At 32.6% G+C, this 27,885-nt stretch overlaps 1 protein-coding gene across 1 annotated transcript; it reads right to left on the reverse strand.

Moving 5' to 3' along the window:
• Positions 1-20,192: 20,192 nt before the first annotated feature.
• On the reverse strand, positions 20,193-23,008 carry LOC143917598 (zinc finger MYM-type protein 1-like). The gene is made up of 3 exons (XM_077439160.1): positions 22,810-23,008; positions 20,975-22,739; positions 20,193-20,213 (listed from the first exon to the last, which is right to left on the reverse strand). Exons 2-3 carry the CDS (start codon positions 22,694-22,696, stop codon positions 20,193-20,195), a joined length of 1,743 nt encoding a protein of 580 aa, XP_077295286.1. The 5' UTR covers positions 22,697-22,739; positions 22,810-23,008.
• Between the last annotated feature and the right edge of the window lie 4,877 nt (positions 23,009-27,885).

A 27,885-nucleotide genomic window follows, 5' to 3' on the forward strand; every position in this document is an offset into this window, starting at 1 on the left:
ATACAATACGCTAATTGACTGCAATGGCTGTGCATATTAGCGACAATAGCCTCGGGTGTGGTTCGTGTATCAATTCCTCTCCAAAACCACCCGTTGAAATATCAACGGCCACAACACTACAAAGTTTAATGAACGTAAACAACAATAGACCGTTGCTGCATTTGCCTAGTCTTACAACATTGTATAAGTTTGCTTTTACATTGTGCAAAAAACTTGCGGATGTCAGAAAGATTACACATATGGGTTGAATTGATTCATTTTCGCATACCCACATCTACATATTTATTTAACTGCAATAATAATTCCGACAATTTTATATTCTAATTATATCTATGCAATTACAGTAGCGGTCATTAAATAAGTGTCCACCTTTAAAATATGTATTTTTTAAATTTATTTGCTCTAAATCTGTAATTTCTATCCAACAATTTTGAATGACAAGTGTTACATAAATATATTTGCGATGATTTGATAGATTTTAGCCTTAATATTATGTAAAATAAAAATTTTATTGAAGTTTTTGTAAAACTGGGTTTTTTAAAAGATTTTGTTGTCTATAGAAAAAAATGTTTTTTGGCATAAAATCTATCTATTTATTAATTTTTTTACTTAAATTATATCTACATATATAAATCTAATTACAAACACTTAATATAATATTTTGTCACCCCTCCTTTATTTTTTATCACTTCTCTAATTCTCGAAGGCATCGATTCCACTAATACTTTTAAACAATCACTTGTAATTTCGTCATACCACCCTTTTTTATAAGCTGGTATTTATAAGTTCTTAATCGGGTTTAAGTCAGAACTATTACTCGGGTACTCCGGCGTCGAAATTTCATTTATTTTAATAAACTATTTCACCCAAAAACAATAAAATTTAATTTGTATAATATTTTTGCATTTAAAATATTACCTAGGATATAAAGTATTTAAAAATTATAAACATACGGATTTAGCGCGATGAGACGGTGCAGATTTGTCCTGGAAAATGCTGTGTTTCATACGTGCAATGCATTTCAATAGATGCGTACAGGTTTATTGTTAATATATTTTTTTAAATTTCTGCGTTTACCGTTCCGTCAATAAAAGCCAACTGGCCCATCTAAAACTAAGATAAACATCCCTAGACCACCTATCCTGCAGGATGCTTCACCGTTGGCAAAAAGCATTTGTCACTCAGACGTTCCCAGTTCTGGGTCTCACATGCATTTCATATAGAAAATAAAAACAAAGAAGTTTATAATTGTAAAATTCACGGTCGATTTATGTTATTCAGTTTAAATTTTTAGCGATATTGATCGTAGTAAAATTAATTCGCGTTTGAATTTCATTCATTAAAATTTCGGAATATACATACATATATAGATTAATTTTACACGCATCATATAGCCAACGGGCAAATATTAATAATATATACACACGCCAAAAAAAATCACTAAAATGCGTATCTACCTTTTTGCATCGAAAAATTACTCCCCGCCGCCAATATATAGGTAATATAACGATTTACAAATTACGAAATCCAAGATCGATTAAATTCGAATAGCGTCTATGGGCCGACGGCATCTTCCATTTCGAAATTCGTTTCATCGGGTCACGGACCAAAGTTATGTATAAACGAAAAACCTGAGAGCGACCGTTCGCCGAGTTATAAACCCGGTAAAAATTTCGGTGAAAGTCGCCTACAAGGTGTGTATATATGTATATATCTACATACATATACGTACAAACTAAGGTGTGTGTAGATTTTGGATAAAATGGCACACTTGCCATGCTTACACTATGTATGGTGTTTAATATGCACCGAAGTTGATTTTCAATCGAGAGGTCCAATGGACCGCCCCGCCTCCCCTCCCACCCATCATCCTAAAACCCCGTGAAAATTCAGGTCGAGAAAAGTAGTTTGGACAGGTTGGATTCGTTTGGAGTGTATCGGCTCTTTTTTTTATATATGTACCTACATGTATGTATGTATCTACATACGTTGTATACATTAATATTATGCTATTATTGTGCAATCGAGATCGATGAATATGGAGTGAAGTAGATTAGGCCGTCGCTGCACAATTTACAAGGTGGGAGAGGTAAGTTTTGGGACCTACATTCCAAAATCTTATTTGTTATTATATAACACTAACGGCAGTGAATAATAATTTCCACACCCCTCCCCGCCCCCCTTACATAATTTCTCTAGTTAAAATCTTCAACTGTGAAGTGCTTGAAAAATAGCATTTCTAGTATAATAGTATGAGTTTCTGAATAGTTTTACTTTATCAAAATTTTAATTAATCGACTGATTTCATATGACTATTCACACTAGTAAATATGTGTATAGGCATATTCTTCCCTCACAAAAGCCTCTATAAATGTAGCCGAAACAAAATATATTTAAAATGATTGTTTACTAGTATAGTTCTAATGAACTTGTACATAGATCTTTGTTCCATATATGTAAATTTAAAATCACAATAGCATCTAAATTTAGTAGCCTTTCTATGTTTAAAATTAAAATCAGTTATATAAGTAGGGTTTTTCAATCGAATATTCGATATTCGAATTTATTCGGCCTTTTTTTGGATACTCGAAAAATCGAATATTTTAAATTTAATTCGATTACTATTCATTATAATTTAAATATATGTATTATCTAGGTATTATGAAAGTAGATCGTTTGATTTCATTTCGACCCTTCAAGGTAGACAGACCAAGCATTGCCAAATAAAAGTGACCGTTCCGCGGTTATCGCAGAAAATCTTTAAAAAATATAAATTTCCATTAATATAAAATATATACGCTTTCCATAAATAAATTAATAATATCAACAACTTAAGTATTTAATATTAAAATGTTATTAATGTAAATATTTCAAAATACAAAACACGAACTCAAAACTAACAAAAAATAAAAGGCAAATCCTATCGACCGCTATACGCACGAACGATGTTGTATTTCTTGACCAAAATACAATGCAAAACTGAAACGAAATGTAAGTGGCCATTGCGGGATGAGTCGGGGGTGAATGCGATAGCATGTACATTTTACGTAAGTCTCATTCGAGATCGGCTCGGCTATAGTAATCAGTATCAACATAACCGGTAGTAAATAATAATTAAAAAAAATGCTTTCCAAGCTTATTATACGACCTTGCATGTATTATGGAATCGAAATTGAGTTTAACGACATGAATTAAGTTGTCAAATACAAATAATAAATTTGAGCTAGAAATTGGGTAACATTTAAAATTGCATATTTATACATATGTAAGTACATACATATTATACATATATATATATATATATATATATATATATATATATATATATATATATATATATATATATATATACATATGTATATAAATATATATATATATATATATATATATATATATATATACATATGTATATAAATATATACATACATTGCTCAAAATGAAATATTGCAAACATATCTATTGTTCACCTTATTCGCAAAAAGGGAGTTAGACAACTTCTACACATCCAACCTTATAGGCACGTTTCATTACAAATCAATGTCTACAAAGCCATTCAAGCTACGCAGGTATGGAAGAGTGTCCGATTAGAATTAGAATCAGTCGATGATGTACACGCAGGTGGTGATAGCAACTTCTTTGTTGATCTATAAACGTTCTCGCAATCAAGCATAAGATTTAGTCATACCTTTGTTTAAAACTCTGTAATCCAACTTACAAAACGTGCCTCAGTTTAATTCACAAATGTGAACCAACGATGTTTAATTACTATTCAAGTGATTTTAAATTTCGAAATGAAAAACTCGATTTTTGGCAATAAAAAAAATCACATCTCTACCAACAGCTCCCATTCAGTTTAATTGAAATAACATTATTGCGACACCGGTTAAGTGCCAATACTAGACGCATATCACAATTAGAGGCCTCAAACCAATTAACGAGTTTCCACGGAATGCAAAAAATGATCGTTCAAAAACCGTTGAATGTAAACAGAAAACTTTCGTAAGCGCACGCATTTGGACACAGGAACTAAGTTTTAGGTCAGTAATTTTGTCGAGTAGTTCGTCAATTTATCAGTAAATAATTGGACTCATCAAAATGTCCGGTTTTATAGATCTATAAAATAAGATTATCTCACATATTTTCGGCTTCAACAAAATTTTTCATTTCTGACGTGACCAGAATGCACCATAATATAAATAAAAACGGACGCGATGTACATATGCACATATGTTTGTGGGTATGTCGCGGACGCGTGGAGACACCAATCAGAGTCAAGTGGTCGAGGAGACGCGGGGAAGCGGGGTAGCGGGGGGAGGGATGTCGAGCGTTTTACATGTGTGACGTCAGGCCGAGCGACGGGTGACACATACACACACACACACACACACACACACACACACACACACACACACACACACACACACACACATTCATTCATTTCGACCGGGTTGGATCGGTGAGCGTGTAATGCACGCACTCAACTTTTTACGATTAATGCGCGCGCGCGCGTCTATAAAATACCTTACATTATATTTATATATAACATACAACTTACATTATATTTATATATAACAACAAATTCGTGTATCAATTCCTTTCTGAAACCACCCGTTGATATCAACGGGCACAACACTAGTTTATAATAAGAAATGATCAAAAGCATTTGACAAGTGTCTGATCAAACAAATATAGGCATTTGTGTACTACGATTTGAAATGTACTCTCATACTGAAAGAGATCATTGAAAATATGGTCAATGATTCCAAATCCGACATCAATCTTCAGAAATGTAAAGGAAAAAAACGGTTGCAAAATTATGCCGGTCATCACATATAAAAGTAAAACTCTTCCTCCTTTCTCAAACATTGCACAAATCGCGTTAGTAAATCACGGTTGCACATGAGTGTTACAATAAAAACATGTACAAATGTCATGACACAAAAATGATGTGTAATGCGATAATTAGATAGATATGAGATTCTCGCAAAAATTAGCGTCTGGGGTTGGGAAGCGCACTTACTTATGTCGAATTTCAAATCAAGGTTGACTTTCGCGATGGCCAATCCGAGTGATGCACTTGAAATACATCTTCAAGTCAAGGTCGCACTTGAACAATCATTAGACAATTTTTTTTCTTCGTAGGCAGTAAAAATTCGTACGTGCAAACATCCGCTGTGTCGCGAACGATTGAGAAACACAACTGTCAAATATTACCGGTACACGCGATCGGTAAACGAGAAACTTTTTTGCAAATTTTTTCAGGGGCACATTCGTTTAAATGTAATAAATAATAATAGATTTCCGACAGATTTTATTTTTGTTTTTACGTATTTGATATATGTAAAGCTTGATTAATCGAGATGAAACTTTCAAGCGTTTTCCTTGTAACCTTGTTACAAGGTTACAAGGAAAACAATACAATGTCTAGATACATATACAGTCTGTATAATGTAAAAAATTATATGAGCCGTTGTATTTGAAAGTGTCATAAGTTCACTTTTCTTCATTTCGAGAAATATTTCGCAAAATAATAAATACAATGTTTTGCATTTAATAATATTTAAAAATACTGGTGGCCTGTGATACGTTTATTCTGCTTCTCCAAGATTCTGGACATATCGAATTAAAAGAAGTGATAAAAATTTGTGAATTATGTCACACAGGAATAGTGTTTTTGGAACTGAAAATTGGACTTTCAAATATAGCGGCTCATATATTATATGTTGGATGATACATTCATAAGTTAGATTATGAAGTAATAAATAAAAAGCCGGTTATCACACCGAAAATAATATTTATTTTGTATTAAAATTCAGTTCTTTCGATATTAATATTACATATAATTTCATCCAAATATTTACTGTTACGTTTATAATAGTGAAATTGAGTCCTGAAATCATTCACGAATTTACATCACGGTATATTTTCCGTTACCGCTGCAATTTCTCGCCGGATATTGTGTTTTATTTTTAGCTTATCAAAACATCCAAATGTAATTATTAGTTCATGAAAAATACGTAATTTTCAAAAAAAAAAGTATAAGATATAGTCCAAAAGTATAAGCAAATTAAAAAACAGCAATAATATAATTTAATTGACGGCTTTAACATATATAATTGGGATTTACGTGGAAATTGTTAAAAAATATGTGTTCATTTAAAATAATATTTTACCGACCAAATTCTACACTTTTCAAATTAAATTCAACATTTTACAAATTAAATTTAACACTTTAAAATTCAAATTCGACTGTAGGAATTTACATTTTTGACGATTTTACCTCAACGAAGTTGTATGTATGTGATCTTTAGTATTAAAACCCAACAAATCTATATTTGTAATTTGTAACTAATCATGCAAAATGTTTAGTTTAAGACTACTATAAAGCTACCAAAAGATATAAATTTGTGTGAACAATAGCTTATCTGGCAATGTCACCCCGACAAATACGCGCACGACAATGCCGAGATGACATAGCCGCGCAGGACAAAAGTAAATTCCTATATATTATATTTTATATCCAATTAAAATTTAAAAATACTCATAACTAGACAGAGTCAGAGTCACGTCCTTGCAAGAGCCTGATTGGGGGATTCTTACTTTTCACAAAATTATAAAATAATATTTGTTTAAAAATATAAAATATATTTTATATTTTTATCAAGTCGGTATCAAAAACGCCGAATTATAACGGAATATTAAGTGAATAATTTTACTTTGGTTTTATTAAATTAAAAATAGCCTCGGTTTTATTAAATTAAATCTAATATCGTAGATTTTTTTTTGCCCAGTTTTGACAGGATTGTTCTGCGCGGCATTGTAATGCGCGAGTTTGTCGGCTCGGCAATATCGTACGCGGTTTTGTCAGGTCACTGGCAATACAACATATGTAACATACGTGGACAAAGTAAAATAGCATTACTTTCAGTACAACTAAACACAAACATCATACAAAAATTCAAAGAAACACTTAACACGACCGCAGAATGCTTAAAAATCGCACTTTATATATAAAAAACATAAAACCAAACACCTCGAAAGGCAACAAACCGCAAAGAGCACACACAAACAGACAAATGTCCGGTTTTTCAGAAGTCAGTCAAAAGTCATTATATACATATGTACATATGTATATGCGGAAAACGTAAAAAGATCAATAAAAAATAATAAAATCATCACCAATCATCAGATAAATTGCAAAGGACGAAACTTTCAACACATTAAAATCGAGATAAAAGTATCAGCATGTGTTAACACTCGACAGGCAGACGACGACGTTGCGCAAAAAATAAATAAATAACGGTCGAATCGAAATTCCTACAAGAGAACGATATGAGAAAGCAACACGCACGATTATACGAATATGAATGAGTTTTTCGACTATTATCTATTCCAAGCTCATATATTGAATAATCTTACCTAAAGCTTACATACATACATATGTACATACATATGTAAGCTTTGGGTATAAATTTTGCAAAATTTAATATGCAAGTAAACTTATTCTATTTAAAAAATAAACGGATACGATACGATAGCGACGGACTGAAAAATACCGTAAGAAATTATTACAATAGAAATTGACACTTCGCTAACAAGTTTTATTAACATATCGCGTTGCGTGAATAGAAATTTTTAATTTGCGAAATTTTCATTCGATAAACGCATCGAACGAAAAAATAACACGAATAACCGTTCTATTATATATGTAGTATGTATCTTCACGCTATACTAAATGAAATAATCTTATTCGCGGTATATGCGGAAGACTTTCTAGGGTATGCGTAATTAAAAGTATACCCAAAAAATTCATAGCAAAATACCGGAAAATCGATTTGACGTATATATGTATACATATGTATTTCACTAACGTAAACAATTATACGTTGGCCCACTAACGGTAGGAAATGTATACACATCTTTATTATACATATGTATGTATGTACATACATACATATATCGCAACAAAAAGTGTAATCGAATTATATCATCGACATGTCGAGATCGGATTTGCGTGATTAAAATTACGATGTTTCATGTAAAAAAAAAATTCACTCACTAATCCAAAAAAATGATATAAAAATAAAAAAAATATATAAAATAATATTAAATACCAAATCAAAAGTCGCTTATATGTAAATGATGTCATAAAGGAAACAGATATTGAAGGAAATTATCCTCGAGTCTCATTAATTAATAATTTTGAAGGACAACGATAGACATTTAACACTAGTGGTGCTTAAAATTTTAAAAGCCGGATAAAACTTTTATTAATATAGAATAAACATACATATTTATGTATTAATTATTATAATATATAATATTTTTTATTATAATGAAATTGAAATAAAATGGAATTTATTGAAAGGATCAAGAACTCACATGACCAATATATTAACCATCACATATTTGTGGATATTTCTAATACTATACAACGTAAAATAAAGCAATACATATGTGCAATATGAGTAAGGGTCGGAAGGTAATTGGGGCACGAATGGTCGAACTTCAAAGGTCGAATTGGGGAATTGATTTGTATTTACATATTGTGATATATAAAATTAAAATTATTTTCAAACCAAAAGGAAACGTTAATATTAATTATAATTATTAGAACCAAATCAATGGGCATTGATATTAACCAGCAGAATAGATTAGAGGTTCGCATATAATGCTTTGAACAAAGTGGTCACGGGTTCAAATCCCACTGGTTTCTACTAGCCAGATCTTAGATTAGTTTCCTATCACAATTTGCCAATTTATCTGATTTTCATTGAAACGGTTCCAACAAACTGGCAACCTTTCCCATTTTCTCGATAATCTCGATTTTGAAATTTCAAATTGTATGAAGATTGTACAAATTTACATATTTAACCATAAATGTCTGTGGATGACAATTGACATGCATTTACTGAATTTCGCTGAATTCTTAAAAAAATGCTGTAAATTTACAAGATTGACCATCTCTGTGGATGTTGATATATATTTACACACTTTGTATACTTGTATCAAATGCACAATGTTTCTGACCAGGAAGGCGCAATGGGGTTACCTGTTAGGCCTTCCTGGTATAAATTAAAAATAAATAAACGTTGAATGTTTTCTATGAACCGCGAAATCCGGTTTGAAAACCATTTTCCTGTCCTATTTCAGAAAAACTCAATATGTACGGTTTTCCCATTTCCATAACGAATGACAAAGTGAAAATTTCTACTAACTATTATAAAACTACAAATAGCATTACGTCTACTTCTAACAGTCGATAGACTAACAGCGAAAGCCGAAAATTTTCTGGGAAAAGTCTCGGAAAACTTACAACTCTTTTGAAAAAAGCTCTTCGCATAATTCGAGTATACAAATGTAACGTTTCATCACTTAAATTTTACAACATAAAAAGAAGAAGCAATTGGAAGCGATAACCATAAAACACGTTGCACACACACGTACATATGAATGACAACGCAAAAAACACTGTATGCGAATTTTTTCAACAACAAATGATAATTATCGTTTGCATCACACGAAAATTAATTGTGTGCATGTGAACAGTTTCAAGTCACTATAACGAGCAATTTTACAAGCCAGAGAGCTTTCAGGACGTTTCGCATTGCATTTGTGCAATGTGCAAAATAAAAAATAAACACTGTCACCAACTAACACCAATAAAATTACTCACAGAAGACCGTCTGTGTGTAATTGAAAGCGTCGCAAAATGAGGAAATTAAAAATTTGAAAAAACCTTCGCTCGAGTGACGAAGAGGCCTTGTACTCTTCGAGATGATAGAATTACAAGAAAAATTGATAATATCATTGCGCAAACCAGTGCCATTGATATAAGATGGTCACAAAAGTGTGAAGGAAAACACACTACAATACATACAAAAGCGAGAGAGTTTTGAAGAATCGTCGGCCTCGAAATAGAGTCCGCGTTTTAAAAGGTTACAACAAATAATAAACCTTTTGTGCGAATTTCAAAAATACCAAACACATCAAACAACGGCGAAATTAACACCGGCAATTTATATTAAAAAAACCTCGATCCAAGAATGTCGAATTTATGCATTTAAAAAAATAAAACCATTAAACACAAAGACATGCATAATATCGCTGCAGCATAATAATATCGTAAAAAATAGAATTATCGTGAGGAAAATAAATTTTATACCAGTCAAAATTACATATTATGAATTAATATTAAATTTCGGAAAACACATATGTACATACATACGTACATACCTGTTTATACGTGTATGCATACCTGTTTATACGCAAATGTATGTAATATATGAGTTGTCGGGGTTCCAATATATGAGTATCGAAAATATTATTGCTATTCAAATTGCAAAAAAACAACATTCCAAAATATTATAAATTATAAAATACAGCAGTGCAATAAAAAATAATTGAAAATGTATTTAATGGCGCATTTCATCGTAGTTATTACGTGTGCTATTTAAATATTATGAACAAGTCCAATCTCATAAATCTAATCAAAATAACCAAAAAATAACTAACACTATTTATCAGCTAGATGTCATCTCTCACATTGTATTTTTATATTCACATCCATGTTTTCATTTGCTTTACTTAGATGTAATTAATATTAGACTATTGTCTGGGAATACAATGACATATACACACGTACACATGTAAAAATACGGTGGTCCAAATTTTAAAAATATGCAAATAAGGTGTTTATGCTTAGACCGAATATGAGCCCCTACTATTCGCAAAAGATGCGCAAACACCACTATCAGTACACCTTAGAGTTCGCATCTTTACCATGAAGTGAGATTGGGCCTTCATAAATTAAACGAAGTCTACTTCGACTGCAAAAAAACGACAGAAACACAAACGCAACAGATTTGCAGATAATAATAATACTCACTTATTAAAAACATAGATAAAGTAAAAAATGAAATAATTTTTCAAAACGACGAATTACATGCAGCTTCTATTGTCTCGAGAGAGTAATTTCAAATCATTTTCAAATGCCGTGTCAAGGTAAACGAAAAGCGATGTGTATTCTTGAAAATACAATGCATACAAACATATGATTATATTTTATATTGTATATATTTTAAATTATTTGGAACTATATTTTATTATTTCCTCTATAATGTCTAAATTTTTATTTTTCTCATCTCTGTATTTTTTCGGCCATTGTGGCGCATTAGGGACTCCTTTAATGCCACAATGGTCGACCATTCGAACTTAAACTTAAAATAAAATATCAGTCGCTCATAGGTTTTTGAGCTTTCTTGATCACCCGGTAAACATTAAAAAATACTGAAGATGTGTTGTGAAAAAAAACGTTTGACATGCATACTATAAACCGCAACATCATATAGTGTAAATTTCACAACCGTCACCGTAAACGCACCATTACAACAACAAACAACCAAATATAAACCACTCAAACACCATATTCCCGAGAAAAATAAAATAAAAATACGACAACGACTCGCATTAGAAGCGCGATGAGCAACCGACAATCGGACAATACACCTTTGTTCCGCCAATTGTCGTAATTCAAAAAAATGTGCAAAGTCGCCCCAGCATCCGGCCCGACCATTGTGACAATGCGCGCAAGGATTACACATTCCAATTATGACGAAAAACACATATACATACATATTATATATACATATATATGAAACAGATAAAATAAACAAACGATCGGAGAAGAGATGAGGCAACGCCAGTCCTAAAGTGTTCCTTATCGTGCTATTATATTACATATATTTTCGGGGTGACGGCTTGCGACAGCGTCCACATCGATTCGACACACAAGAATGCAAATTATCGTCAAATCAAGGCGAAAAACTCTGTTTAGAAATATCCCAAGTCTATAAAAATGGCGCACTCGTTGTTACACCATCGAAGATGACACGCGCCGTTTCGATTTGCATATATTTTCGTTGCGCCACGCACTTTTTGTGACCTAAACCTTTTCGTCGGGCGCATCCTTTTGTCCCAAGCTTGATATTTCATCGAAAAATTTACATATGCATGTAGGTGTATTATCAAAACTATAAATCTAAAACCGATGCAGGAAAATCCAATTTTGGGTCTTTTTTTTATTTCGATGCAAATCGGGGTTTTTTTTAATTCGATTTGACCTTTTATTCAAAAAAAATTGTAGGAAAAACCGCTAGGATGCGACTTTTGTGAGGAAAAAATCACATGATATTAGTATTCTAAATTGTACATTAAACAAATCTCATTAAAAAAATAACATGATATTTTTATTCTAAAATTATGTGTTTCTTAATTAAGTATTAGCTTTATAAAAAACTTATAAAGCTAATAATCTGCGTCTTTCAGTAAGTGAATATAAATTTAATGAAAAATATAAAATAAAATTACATTAAAATTTTATAGGTTCGAGGTACATACAAGTTAAACATAAAATTTTAGAGTCAAGTAATTAAGACTGTATTTTTTTTAACTAAATAGCTAAAATTATAAAAATAAATAAAATAATAAAAAATGGAAATACATTAAATTTTATTGTATAGAAGCGGGTTCAATCGATTTGTGTTTGACCGAGACTTGGTATTATTCTAAAATTCCTCGTTTGCTTGATTTAAGGAAAAAGACGGACATATAAACAAAAATGATGAAAAAAAACAGTGAAAAATTTCTTTTGTGAGATAAGCATTGAATATTTAAAAAAATATTATTGATTTTCAAACGTTTTTTTTATATTTCTAAGTTGAATTAATTAATCACAATATTTCTCGTGATTTCTCGTGATTAAAGATAATACATATGTACATGTATACAAAAAAAAAATAAAGTAAAAATGTATGTATGTATGAGTACAAAGGCCCGCTCAAGCGGATGAGAGATTTTCAAAAACCTTCAAAAATCTCAAATGAGGATCGGTCGAACGTAGTAGACCCGTATAGAAGCTTATATTTTAAAGCTTGATATACATACATATTTATGTACATAATTGAAGCGAAAACTTCACAATCGAGGTTTGGACGTACATACATATACATATGTATGTATGTATGTTTGTATACATATAAACATACATAGTTCAAAAAGATCCAACCCAAATGGGAAATATTTTATAATCATATTAGAAAAACATTACATTTTTAAGTATTGTGTATTCAACAAGCTTTCTTATTCTACAAAAAATATTTCATAGAGTTAGTTCCTAATGGATATAACATAATATTTATGATTTTAACTATTGTAAAACATAAAACTGGTCTCACGGTAGATATATTTTATTTAATTTCGATTGTATAATTCACAATTTACTACAAAATTAAGATTTATTTCGATTGTAAGTATGTACGTACTAAGGTTTCCAATCCCGGGATCCCGGTGTTTTCTGGTACCGTGAATCCCGGTGCTGAAACTAGTCTGAATACCGGGATCGGAAATTCCCAGCACCGCAATCCCGGTGCTGAAGTAACCTTCCGGGATTTGAAGCACTGGTACGTACATACATTAATTGTAAATTCATTGTTTGATACATGTTCACTGATTGAATTGGTGAAAATATATTTTCACTTGAAATATGCTTTTACTGTAACATATACATACATACATACATAAAATATATTTCACTCGAAGTGTATTTTCCGTTGTAATATATTCCAACTGGCGCTTTGGGTCATTCATATCCGAATACAATTCAACTAGTAAATTATATCTCTAAAAGCGCAAATACACTTTCAACATTGTGCGCCAGTTGCAATATAACGGTCGAGTTTTGACAGCTCTGATGTTTTTATGAATGCTTTAGAATTCAATAATGCATTAATTTATTATTTTCTAGATATTATGAATATAGGTAATGAGTACTCGTATTATGATAACTCTAAGAATGTGTTCAAAACAAAAAAAAATGTGACTTTCCAACTTCTGAAAACATTCTCTCCTCTAACCTGGTACCAACTTATAGTTGTATTTTCAGTTAAAATATAAATTGACCAGTTGGAATGTCATTCGCCATATGAATTAACTTACGTGGGTTAGACGGAATATATTCCAACTAGTCAAAATGTATTACTATATATGTATGTACATATGTAAAACATAGTCCTCTGAAAACGTGTGTCCATTCAAAGCTATAAATCTTTAGGTTTTATATGCATAAAATATTTCACACGGACGTGCCTAATAGGACAAATGTATGAATGGACTAGATACACATGTATTAACTGAGAGCAATGCATAAAATGAGTATTATAAAAAATACACCGAAAATAAAATGACACACAAGCCTATGCGCAATCGGCAAAACGCTCATAGACATGTTGAAATCAAAGCGCTTCCTAGCTAGCGGGTTTGGAATTTTTAGCAACGATAGAAAGTGGTTCACCATTACCAGGCAGTGCCATCGAAGTCGAGAAGTGCGCACTCACCTGCACCATTCGCGGGCAAAATATGTTAATTGCATTGATTAGTTGCAACGTTTAGTACGCAACTTTGACAAATTGCATTAACCCTGCTATGCGGCAAAAGAAAAAATCAAAAAGATAAAAAATAATCCTAACCGAACGAAAACTGCGATACCGTAACAGTTTATGCGGTTATGTATGTATGTATAATAAATAACACAAATTTGCAAAAAAAATGCTATCTGAAAATTGGCACACACGTGATTATATTATTTATTTCAAAGACGAATATGACTAAAAATCTATCTAAAATAAAAATATAACGGCGAAAGTGTTACACGCTGAAATTTTCATTGCATAAATTATTACCGCCTTTGCGTAATATAAAACGGTAGTATTGTAATGGGAACAAGGACTAGAAAAATTTTATTCGATGAAAATAGAATCGTTCCGATTCAGGCTTACACAAAAATATCCAGAAAACTTACTCATAAACATTGGAAAATTCATCACACCTCATCACGTATCATGTTATATTTGGGATATAGACAATTGGAAATTTAATTAGAAAATTAGTTCAATGGAAATTCTCCACAGCTAAAACTTTTCAAAACATAGGTAGAGCTATCGCATACTATGTAGTAGAGAGGTCGTGGGTTCAAGTCGCAGCCAAAATACGCTGCTGGCGAGATATTGTGGTCATTAAAACACAGATCAACCGTCTCCTATTAGAATTTTCCGAATTTTCTAGCGTAATTGTTGTGACGCATCTAATGAATCGTTACCCTCCCCCTCAGTTACTCGCAATTTTGAGTTATTGGCTTCTCGAATTTGTTGAACCTTATGAAATGCTTTATAATGTTTGATGTGTCAAATAATTTGTTGACTGTCAATAGATGTCTCTAATGTCCTTTTATGTTTGAAAAACCGTTAGTACTTATGTACAAAAATAATCTAACCATATGTGTCGTAATACTTGGGGTCATTACTTTAGTAGTAGTAGTAAGACCTAGACAATTAATTACAAACATTGCAGCTTTTTTATTAGATTAATCGCTGTATGTCAAGAGGCTGAAAAACACCAAATTAACAATTAATTAATTAATAAATGATTGAATCCATAAATACATCGATGGATTTAGACTTGTACATACATTTTTAGATATTGTACATAAATCAAATTCAGATATTTGTGACATAGCGGGTAGGATGATTTTTGCCAATTTGATGGAGGAACCGATTCAACAATGAAATCAGATAAATTGACAAATCAGAGATATGAAACGATTGACTTGGACTCACAAATATCCAAGTCTGACAAGTGTTTAAGATTAGCACGGGATCGAACCCGGTATCAAATTTTGCAAATTCACTACAACGACAGAAGCCTGTACTTGATTAAATTTTCGATCACGCCGAAAGGGTTAACAATTCGAATGCGCGAAAGCGATAGGCACACACGCACATTTAGTACGAACTACTAAACGACTCGTATAAATTCAACGCGCATTCGCCACGCTTCTCCAATTTTTCAGTATGCGTCGCCCTGTCCTCCAATCTATTATTTAAATTAGCTTTCATCGTACGTGTCCTTGCGGTTCGAAGAAGAAGAGGTAAAAAAATGGCGACGCTTTCCCGCCGACGCGAATTTCACCCGTCGACGATTGCGCAAGCGAACCGAGAAAATTTCACTGCGCATCGTTTGAGAATCCTTGGTTACCGTTTTTTTTTTTATTTTATCTAGAATATTTTATTTATTTATGACATTGAAATCCATCGATCAGCTGAATGCAGCGTTGCCAAACAAATTTTTGAGTTCGACGCGTCGAATGAATTATGAAAAATTTGAAGAAAATGCACTTTCATTGCCGTGACATTTTTGGGAGAAATTACGTTGCTATTTTGTAAAGTTCAAAGACTGCATATTTAATTATATTTATTACACATCTGTCCACGATGATAAATATAATATTTCAAGATTTCGTCTGCATAATATCTATTCAATTTTAGCTTTATCCATGTATGCACGTAGTGACAATAGATAAAGATTCGCGATTCGACCTCGAGATTTTGAGTGATTTGAACTAAGAATCAATCACTCAACAAGTTTTTGTGGTTTAGAAAGAACGCTTATGATTTTTTAATACAGTACGAATTAGCCTGTAACATTCTTAATTTGTCTTATATAAACGTAATGCATCACAATTCATAATTACACTATTTATTGTTTATATAACAACAACAAAGTATAAAAACAAATGGACATATAATCTTGATGTAATTAGATTGTGAAGTTGCATACACTCGTATAATAAGCGAATGTAATTTCAACATATCAAATTCAATTAAAATTAAATATCTAATTGTCAGCTAAAATGTTCAACAGTAAGTAGCGGTATATAAAAATATGAACAAAATTAAAATAGAGTGAATTTGGTAGAATGATTGCTGTTCCACTTGGCCTGAAGAAGAAAGTTTTCAATCAACGTGTGTTGCCAATAATGACGGATGAGTGCAAAACACAAAATCCAATTCACTCAAAGACGAATGGAACGATGTATGCTCGGTATAGTGACGAGACACATTGGTTAAAAGTTTCGGCGATTTTTCCGTACAGGATGTAACCACACACTGATAAGTTCAGATTTGGAAATTCAGACAGATTTTTCCATGCATTCATTTTTTCGTACGGGATTTATTGATGTAAATTTGTTAATTTTGAATGGGGGACGAGCCACCACTGGTCAGTGTACGAAAATAATCTTTCCGCAATGTTCACGTCCAGACAAATCATGTACGGAAAAATCGGAGAACTGACAAGGGTTTTTGACATAGTGGAACCAGTAGAGATAAAAATCACAACGGGAGAGTTACACATCTAGAATAATTAGCCAGCAGCATAGCTCGGTCTTTAAGCTTCTGCTTAGCGTCGAGAGGCACCGGGTTCGATCCCACGAGCTGACCTTGATCGAAAAGGATTTTTCTGAGTACATATATCTGACTCCAGGTCGATCGTTTCCGATCAGAGTTTGCCAATTTTTTTCTTATTTCATTATTGAAACGGTTCCCGGTAAAATTGGCTAAATATCCTTCCTACCTACTATGCATGTCACCACTATTTTAGATTGATTAATGTACAATCAAATTTATGTACAATTCATAGACGTCTCGTTAATTTGCGAGTTTTTCAGTGTCTCGTAATTCAGCGACTTGTATAATTAAATTAAAAAAATGCTGCAACGTTTGTAATTGGTCAGGAAAGCGCATTGGGGTTACCTGTAAGGCCTTCCTGGTATATATGTAAAAATAAATAAATAATAATGGCCGAAAAGTGTTCGAATGGTGCCCAAAAGTTGCAATTTACTACATAACAGATAATTACATTGTGTATTTCATAACATAATATCGACTATATGTAGTGAATACGAAAACCAATATATTAAATACAAATCAAACCTACGGATTCGAACGGGAAAGCTTTCGCTTGAAAGTTCCGCTGCAATTCCTTACGCACACTCAATTTGACATACAATACGAAAAAGCGCATACCGCATTCTATGCAAATATTATGCAAATGGTATGCTATTATCGTGCGTCTACTCGTACGACCCGACGTAAATTATAATTATTATTAAATAAATACATTTCAAAGTTATTTTATAATACACGCACGCAAGTGCATGAAATGTTTGCTTGTTCGCACACTAACATACATATGTATGTACATATATACATACATAAGAGGCCTGGTTAATTACACGTTGAATTTCACTTTTAAATAATGGAAGATGCGATCGGGTCAAATCTCGATTGCGCAACCGATAATAAATTCAAGGTTTGTGCTTGTTACACATCGATAATCTGAATGTGAATTTCAAAATGAATAGGAAAGAATATTTCAGCAACAGATAATAAGCAACATATGGGCAACAGCTTACCTTAACTAATTTGACTAAATTGCTATTAAAATGAATTACGATTTTAATTTAAGATAAATTTGCTGGTTTTATCTCCAAGTAATTGATTTTGCAACACGTAACAATGTATGTATCTATTAAATTATCACATTACATGTATGTACATATGTATATGAACAAGTGATAATGAAACACTGGACATCTGTAACCGCAACAATCATCAATATATGTACATGTATGTATGTAGTGTATTTACATAATATTACCTGATTGGTCGAGCTTATCCTATCCGTGTCTATTAACATTTGGCATGATTTATCTTATTATAAATATGACATTCAATTTAATTTAGAATTATCTGTAACTATCTACCTTTATATTAATATATAATATATAAAATGGATTTTTAATTACACACAAAACATAAAAATTTAATTTTACCATCACTATTTCACTAAATTAATAAAGTAAGAAAAAATCCAATACCAATATACATACATACATTATGTCACATTCTAACTGTTACATATAAATTCCATCCCGTCCTCTATTGACGGTAATATCTCGGGATATCGTACAAATGATTTTTGAAAATTAAGAAATTACGGTAGATTAGAAATAAAAAATGTATAAGCATATCTGAATATTTCATTTCACAGATGTTTGCAGTACAAAAAAGAACGACTCTTATCAGGTAAGTTGTTTTAACCAATAGGAATCGTGAATGTAAGATTCATATAAAAAAAAAACTTTTCAACCAATAAGATACAAGATTTAGACTTTGCCAACTGCAAGCAGGGCCGCCGAGAGAAATCCCGGGCCCTGGGAAAAAATAAAGTCCAATGACAAACTAAAAAAAAAGTTCTTATAGATATATTTTAAATATGTGAAAAAGATATCAGAACTATTAGAAAAATACCTATATGCAGAATTAACGTATTACAGGCCACCAATATTTTTAAATATTGTAAAACGCAAAACATTGTATTTAATATTTTGCGAAATATTTCTCAAAATGAATAAAAGTGTACTTATGCCATTTTCAAATATAACGGCTCATATAAACATATTGATATATTTACATATGTATTTAAAACGAAACTAGATTTTGAAACATTGACAAAGGGTCAATGTTTGTAAACAAAAGTTTCAGCATTGCATTATTCAATGCGCAATGCAATATAAAACTGACCTTAACCTTGACACAAATGATTTTCTTTTCGAATTATCCACTAATTTCTACCCTACAAAACTTATTACGCATTATAACAAATCAATAAGTCAATTTTGATCGTCAAATACGGTTCCCCATCATAACTATCACATAATATGCAATTCAAGTTCACGCACACATACATTTCGCAACTTTTTGATTACTCCCAATACACATACATATAATTTTAGTTACATCACTTGCCGTAGACATTTAATTGGTCAACCTGGTACTTTCGTACCGAATAGATAATTAATAGTGATTTTTGTGTGGGCAACGGCGAAAAAGAGAACGTACATATGTACATACATATATGCATACATAAGTGCATATCTGATCGGTTGTGAAATTGCACATGTATCATATATATAAATAGATCGATCCGACGATAATTTACAACTTAGACGAATATGATAAATATGTTTTAAACCGAATTGATCGATTGATAAAAATCGAGCCTTAAACGGCGACAAATTAGCACCGACATATCAGGCACCCCGCAGAGTTGTGCGTATGTATGTGTGTATGTAATTGACGACTTAATCGTTTTAACTTTGTGACGCGAATGTGAACTTCACCTATTTCGGACTAAGGTATGGACCATTGTAAATTGTTGTGATGGGTCTGTCGACTCTTTAATGGCTCGCGTCGTAGAAGGATTGCATATCCTGAAAACTAATGTACATAGTATAATCAGAATCGCATCGAATCACACTAAGAAATATCATAAGACGAAGTTCAAATTGTCATAATTTACCAACACGACTAGACTTGTATTAGTTAATTATAATATATGTAAAGCACGTTTCTAAAGTTTTGACATTGACAATGATAGTGACGGGACAGAATATGTGACATTTATCGACTGCGTTATGAAAGTCCATGAAATATTATTATATTTATTTATATATATGTATGTATACATATATATATATATATATATATATATCAGTGGCGGGCGGTGACTTTTCAAACAAGGGATGCTGTCCCTTGTTTGAAAAAAAAAACCGACCAATTTATTTTTTAAAATTTAATTTTATTCTTCGTTCCTTTTTACAAAATTCATCGATAACCGCATCATAGAATTTTTTATTGTTTTTTAAATTTGACATTATTTTCTTTTCGATTGCAATTAAAGCAAGACCAGAGAGTCTTTCTTCACTTTGACTACTTCTGGTGAACGTTTTAATTCTTTTCATAGTCGAAAATGATCGATCAGCCGATGCGCTCGTGGAAGGTATCGTACAAATTAATTGTATTAAACTAAATACTTGTTCCAAAACGTCTATTAGATCATCTTTCACAATTAATTCCTTTACGTCATTTATAGATTTCAAATGAAAATCTTGCGTTGAGTACATGTAAATTAATTCGCTTTTTAATTTCATAAAATCAAAGTATTTTCCATAAGTTAGGTGGAGTGATTTAAATAGGAAATCTGGAAAATTATTTTCATATTCTTTAAATTTTTTGACGTTAAAAAATTCGAGAAATTTTAAATTTTCGATATCTCGAAATCGATTGGTTGTATTTACTGAAAGAGTTTCTAAAATTTCAGAATAGTGAAGTTTATACGTTGTTTTCACATCTTCTTCACATTCAGCATATTTTCTTTTTCTATTAAAATTTTTAGTTATTACTTTGTTCCACAATGAATCAAAATCGTCTTTTTTGTTATCTAAATATTTTACAAATTTTTTAATTTCACTTACGCAATACGATATGTCAAAGGTTTTTTTTTGTAAAATTTCAAATAAAAAATCTGCCGAATTAAATATTGCAGAAAATAAATGCAAATTGAAATTGAATTCAAACTCTTTTAAATAACGATGAAGGACTTCAGCATTTATGACAGCATCAGTATCCCATTCGTCTTCGTCATTAATTATTTGATTAAATATTTCCATTAATTCTGTTTGATATTCTAATATCATATTTAAAATTTTGCTATTGTAGTTCCATCGTGTAGGGGCAGCAGTGGGAAATCGTTTTTTTATTTGACAATCGAGAAGGGAAATTCTTCTTGAAGACTTACAAAAAAAAGTTGAAAATGACAACATACGGCTGAAAAAACGTTTGCATCCGGATATATGTTTAACAGATTGCGACAAAACTAAATTCAATCTGTGAGCGTAACAATGGACAAATAAAGAATTAGGACAAATATCTCGAATTTTTCGTTGCACTCCATTATGCTCCCCGGACATTACAGCCGCTCCATCGTACGTTTGTGCAATTAATTTGTCCAAACAACCAAATTCTTCCAAGGTCTCACGTATGTGCTGAAAAAGAGCATTAGCTGTTCTATTGGGACTAACATCGACAAATCCAACAAATCTCTCCTGAATTTCATTATTTTCATCTACATATCTAAAAATAGTAGATAGCTGAGCTTTGCGACTGATATCTGTAGATTCGTCCACAATTATGGAAACAAATTTTGATGCACGTATTTCAGTTTTAATCTCATCTAGCAAGACTTTTGATATTGCGGATACCAAGTCATTTTGTATATGGTTCGATAGTCCAGTAAACACCGTAGAGTTATCTAAATGAGTTTTCAATTTTATGTCTGATTCACTCAACAGATACAGCAATTCAATATAATTCCCTCTATTTTCCGATTCCTGGTGCTCAAAATGTCCTCGTAAAGGTTGTTCTTGTTTTGCTAAAAAATAGATCGCGCTTATTAATTTCGACAAAATGTATCTATTTGCAGTAACTTCTTTGTTGTGCATTTCAATATTTGCTTTAAATTGAGCACTTAAAAAATTTTCTATACGAGGTCCCTTTCCAAATTTTTTAAATTGAGCAGCAGAACATATGTGAGCTTGAGAACATTCATGTCTCTTGCGCGATTTACTTAAATTGTTTAGGTCAGAAAATCCAAATTTACTCCAGACATTCACTTCTTGAGAAAATAAAATACATGGCCAACAGAATAATTTCGTTAAGTGAGCACATCCACAAATCCATGAAATTTTTTCGTATGTTTCTGTGTTAAAATACCTTTTAAATGTTTTTGTTTTAGACTGAATATTTAATATTGGTGTGGGTTTGGGGCTCTTAACAATAATCTCCTTTTCATTAAATGGGAGAGAAGCAAATCTTCTTTTCAGCACATTTTCAATTAAACAATTGCAATTATTATTGATCTCGACGACAAGTCCACTCTCATTGTTATTTTCGATATCCATATTAAAGGCAATAATGAAAACTCGTAAGTAGTGGAACAGTAAACTAAAAATAAAGTTAGACGAAACTAATTTAAATGAAAACTTAATTCAAAAGTAAAAAATAACCAACTTACAGTATAAATGATTAACTTCGTCTAAAGAAATGAATCGGCTAGCTTTTTGATAAATAACTTGGGGCGTAGCGTGCGGAAATATCGATCAACAGCGGCTTCCAAGTGAAACTCAATAGATAAGCAAACAGAGAAACCGAATCCACCGTAGAGGTTAAACAAGTGTCAACGCGTCCGCGCGAATAAGACAGCCTCATAGTGCGCATGCGCAAATGGGATCGGTCGCGACTCCGAATCCATGACGCGCGCGCACTTCACTCAGCGTCTACTCGCCAGCGTCACTCGCCTGTGGCCGGCCTATGCGAATGCGGCCTATGCGAATCCTTAATAAAAATTATCAAAAGATCCTATATAATGCATCATGTAACAAAAAACACGTGATATGTGAAATATATATCATATACTACATCATAATCACGTACATCACTAAGAATACATCGAAGCGAAATTCAAATATTTATTAAAAATACTCTTGGCTTTTTAAAGTTATAGGGGATGCGCCGCATCCACCGCATCCATGGACCGCACGCCACTGATATATATATATATATATATATATATATATATATATATATATATATATATATATATATATACATATATCATCATCATTTACAGCCACTCGCCATCCACTGCTGGATGAAGGCCTCTCCAACACGATTCAACTCGTCTCTGTTTTGCGCAACACTCATCCATCTCATTCCGCACATTTTCCTAATTTCGTTCACCCATCGTCCTTGCGGTCTTCCTTTTACTCTTTTGCCTTCTCTCGGGTACCATTCAAGCACTTTTTTTGTCCACCTTTCGTCCATCCTCCTAGCTACGTGACCCGCCCATTGCCATTTCAATCTCTTCACTCTATCCACTATGTCCACTACTCTTGTCATTCTCACCCACGTGTTCCGCTTTCTGTCTTTTCTCGTTATGCCAAGCATACAGCGTTCCATACTTCTTTTAGTGCATGGATTTGGATTTGGATTTTATTTAGCATCTTGGCGTTCAGTGTCCAAGTTTCACATCCATACGTCATCACTGGCAAAACGCATTGATCAAAGATCCTTTTCTTCAGGCAGAGTGGCATTTTTTATGTAAAAACAGCATTCATTCGTCCAAATGCACTCCATCCTAATTTCATACGTCTCTTTATCTCTTCATCTTTACTACCAGACATGTCAGTTTTTTGACCTAAATATAAATAATTATTTACTACTTCTACTGGTTTATCATCTAATGGGATTCTATCAGGCATGCAATAACTATTGAACATTAGTTTGGTCTTATCTACGTTAATTTTTAATCCTACTTTTCTACTTTCCCTGTCCAGCTGTGTTAGTCTGATAAGTAGGTCAGCTGAATCACGAGCTACTAAAACTATATCGTCTGCGAACCGAAGGTGACCCAAGAAGCGACCATTAATGCTTACTCCGGCTGTGTCCCAATCCAAGTTCCTGAAAACTCCCTCAAGCACCGCATTGAATAACTTGGGCGAGATTGTATCTCCTTGTCTTACTCCTTTTCCTATGCTAAATCTATCTGTACCTGAAAAAATTTTAACCGAAGCTGTGGCATTCTTATATATTGCAGCTAACAGTCCCACATAGGTTTCCTGCACTCCCTGTGTTTGTAGAGCGTTAAGTACTGCATTATGGCTAACTGTATCGAAGGCTTTCTCATAATCGACGAAACCTAGGCACAATGGTCGTTGATATTCGTTGGCGCGCTCGATTAGTTCGCCAACTACTTGTAGGTGGTCCATTGTGCTGAAATTTGCCCTAAGCCCTGCCTGCTCTATTTGCGAATCCAAATCGATTGTTTCCTATCAGAGTTTGATAAATTTATCTGATTTCGATGTCGAAACGGTTCCTCGTTCTACCCACTATGTCACCACTATTTGAATATGATTTCAAAAAATTTAATCTATGAATTTATATACGTACAAGTTTATTTTCATATTTATTTATCATATAACAGGGAGGCCTAACAGGTAAACCCCAATGCGCCTTTCTTGCCAATTACAAACAATGCAGCATTTTTATTACATAAGTCGCGAATTACGTGACACTGAAAAATTCGAAATTAACGAGACATCTATGAATTTTAAACTTGTACATAAATTTTATTTCATTTTTATTAATTTATTAAATTTTATTGAATCTCTCGGGAATCACCGAGCCATGCTGCTATAATTCAGCATATATGTAGTATACTTATAATTCAACTTTTCACCACTGCGCTTGCATCTTAATGAAGACTTTCAAAATGCGCCAAATTAAATAAAAATGAAAAAAATTTACGTCGTGTCGATAAAAATTTCAGTAACCGATACTAAGTTTCAGTTCGATAGGACTAATGGTGTTCAATAAACCCCCAAAATACACAGACACACATTTTTTCTAGATCATGAAAACGTGATCAGTGATCGATTCTGAGTTCGAATCAGTCAAAACCTCGAGTTCGAATTTTCGCATGATCACAAAACTTCATCTATTGTTACTACGTACATAGATAAAGTAAAAAAAAATAATACACTTACGTTATATAACACTTCGAAAAATCGGCCGTACGTAGATAGATGTTTGAAATTTGGTATTTTACCTGCAATGAAAAAAAAAACGATTATTAATTCACTGTCAAAACATTGGTCACACTTCCGGACGGAATTTTATTATTAAGATGACGACAAAAAGTGGTTGCACAACTAATTTTCATTATTTTGGCACATGTGATAATACATTTTGACATAGGGCCAGATGCACAAAAACCGCCAATGTCGTACGATCGTCATTCATCTACGTACATACTTCACAAAGTTGCATGCGATTGCATCGTTTCGCTGCAAAAATGCATTGTAATTGCGAAACCAGTGGATTCACCCGACACCTGAAAACACCGTCGAATTGTGCAACCGTTAATTTACGACTTATTTGAAGTAAATCATACGAATATACATACATACACATCACGTATACATTATAATAAACAATAATACATGCAATAGATCAGAAGTGAATTGCTTGAAAACAGTTTTATACGCGTATGAAAGGAGTTTATCTGGTTTGAAAAAAAGGGCAGGAATAAAAACCTGACTTTGAAATGAAAAAAATGACCTCGATATGAATCAGATCCAGTTTTTCATACGTAAAAATCCTGAACACCATATCCTTGAAATATTAATTTTGACTTTTTAGCGCCAACTAATTTACTACACATACATAATTTTTTTTAATACATAGATATGTAAGTAAAATCAATGCCTGTGCATGTAGAAATAAAGGCCTGCTAAGTACCGCCCTGTAATAATGATCATCAGGATAGTTGATTAATAAAGAGCATACTAATTTATATTTAGTAGCAGTCAATAAAAAAAAGTAAGGCATATTTTATTTTTATTATACATACATACATACATGCATAAGTATGTATAAACCAGGAAGGCCCAACAGGCAAACCACAATGCGCCTTCCTGGCCAATTACATATATAGTAAACAATTTATAGAGCAAATTTGACAAACATTTTTGCAGTTTTATAAATTCGAGATGCTGAAAGCTCGAATTGTGCGAGAAATAGGACAAGGTTGCCAATTTATTGGAACCGTTTCTATAGGAAACCAATAGAAACGATCGACCTACATAGAGTAACAAAGCCAAGGTCTGGCCAGCAGCACCAAGGCGGGGGTTTGAACCCGTGACTACTCAGTTAAAAGCATTGCACGCTAACCACTGATTTATACTGCTCTCTATATGTATGTAGAGATTGCATGAATAAAGATAATAATATGTGCATACATACAAACATGTGTATATTAATGTACATATCTACATACATACTTGAATTGAAAAAGTACGGGTCAAACTCAATACTAGAACATCAACCATCATAAGACAGACTAGCCGACTGACTGGTCAATATATGTAGTTGCATATTTTGCATTAGCGCTTCTGCATATCTTATAACAAATATACCGGTCTCCGTCACGAGCCCGAATGTGAAACGCCCGAAAACACAAATGTCAGAAGGCAAAGACCGAAAATCGAAAGATCTTAAGTCGAAAGATCAAAAAAAAAATGTGCGCGCACATTAATACGGGAGGAAAAGCCTGTTCCTCTTGTTCCTGTTGTATCCTGCTCGCGCAAATTAAGTGAGGATGTACGTGAGTATGTACCGTTTACCATGCACCCTTTTTTTTTGATCTTTCGACTTAAGATCTTTCGATTTTCGGTCTTTGCCTTCGGGTTTCACATTCGGGCTCGTGAGGTAGACCCCAAATATACATATATAATATAAAAATCGAAAGCGAAGTAAGAAGCGACTAGTAAAAATGTTTAGAAAATCTAAAGCGAAGTAATAAGAGACTAGTAAAAATGGTAATTTTTTCGATAAAAATTATCAGTCTTAATTTTGATTGAGGAAACATTCACATATAATACAGCATAATAAAACGAAAAAAATCCTTATGTAACAATTATAGAGACAGGTAATTTAAATTCGGTCTTCGTCGGCACATCTGTCAAGGCTTTTTTATTTCATGCGATCAATTTTTCGCCTCTTTTCCGAATGATTTTTCCGCGAAGATGTCAATGTCGCGATGTGGGCAGCCCGAAGTGAAATCATCGGATGACCTTCGCGAGGCGATATTGAAAATTCTTCGGCAATCTCGTTGCCCAACCGCTCCTTCGTGACATGTTGTGTCTGTCAAATGCAGAAGAATGTCCCATTTGTGCAACATCTGATCAAAAAGTGTCAGCGGTATAAATCACTCGAGCGTTTTCGAGAAACACCGCAAACGTTGACGTTTCCAAACAACCGCACATTCGACACATGTAGAAAGGTTAGAGTATATAATATGTAAAACAAAGACTAAATCCTGATAAACAATTTTAAGCTTTCATCTTTAATTTAAAAGCTGTTCGTCAAACTCCAATACTCTCAAAGATGATCGAACTGAATTTTAATGCTATTCAAATCTTACAATTATTAACGAAACATTTAACATTTTTCGATTTAAAATGTCTGTTACAAAAGAAGAATCTTTTTATCGTAAAATACAGATTTCGAGAGGGAAAAGATTCTGCGTATC

Source organism: Arctopsyche grandis, chromosome 1, assembly GCF_051622035.1.
Source record: "Arctopsyche grandis isolate Sample6627 chromosome 1, ASM5162203v2, whole genome shotgun sequence".
Classification (NCBI taxonomy): Eukaryota; Metazoa; Arthropoda; class Insecta; order Trichoptera; family Hydropsychidae; genus Arctopsyche; species Arctopsyche grandis.

Bases quoted from the DNA above. Each gene is read 5' to 3' on its own strand.
- LOC143917598 (XM_077439160.1), bottom strand. From the start codon at position 22,696: ATGGATATCGAAAATAACAATGAGAGTGGACTTGTCGTCGAGATCAAT. The intron at 20,214-20,974 runs GTCAAAAAATTT...GATATTTCTTAG, and splicing joins AATTTCTCGAATTTTTTAAC to TGTGATTCGATGCGATTCTG.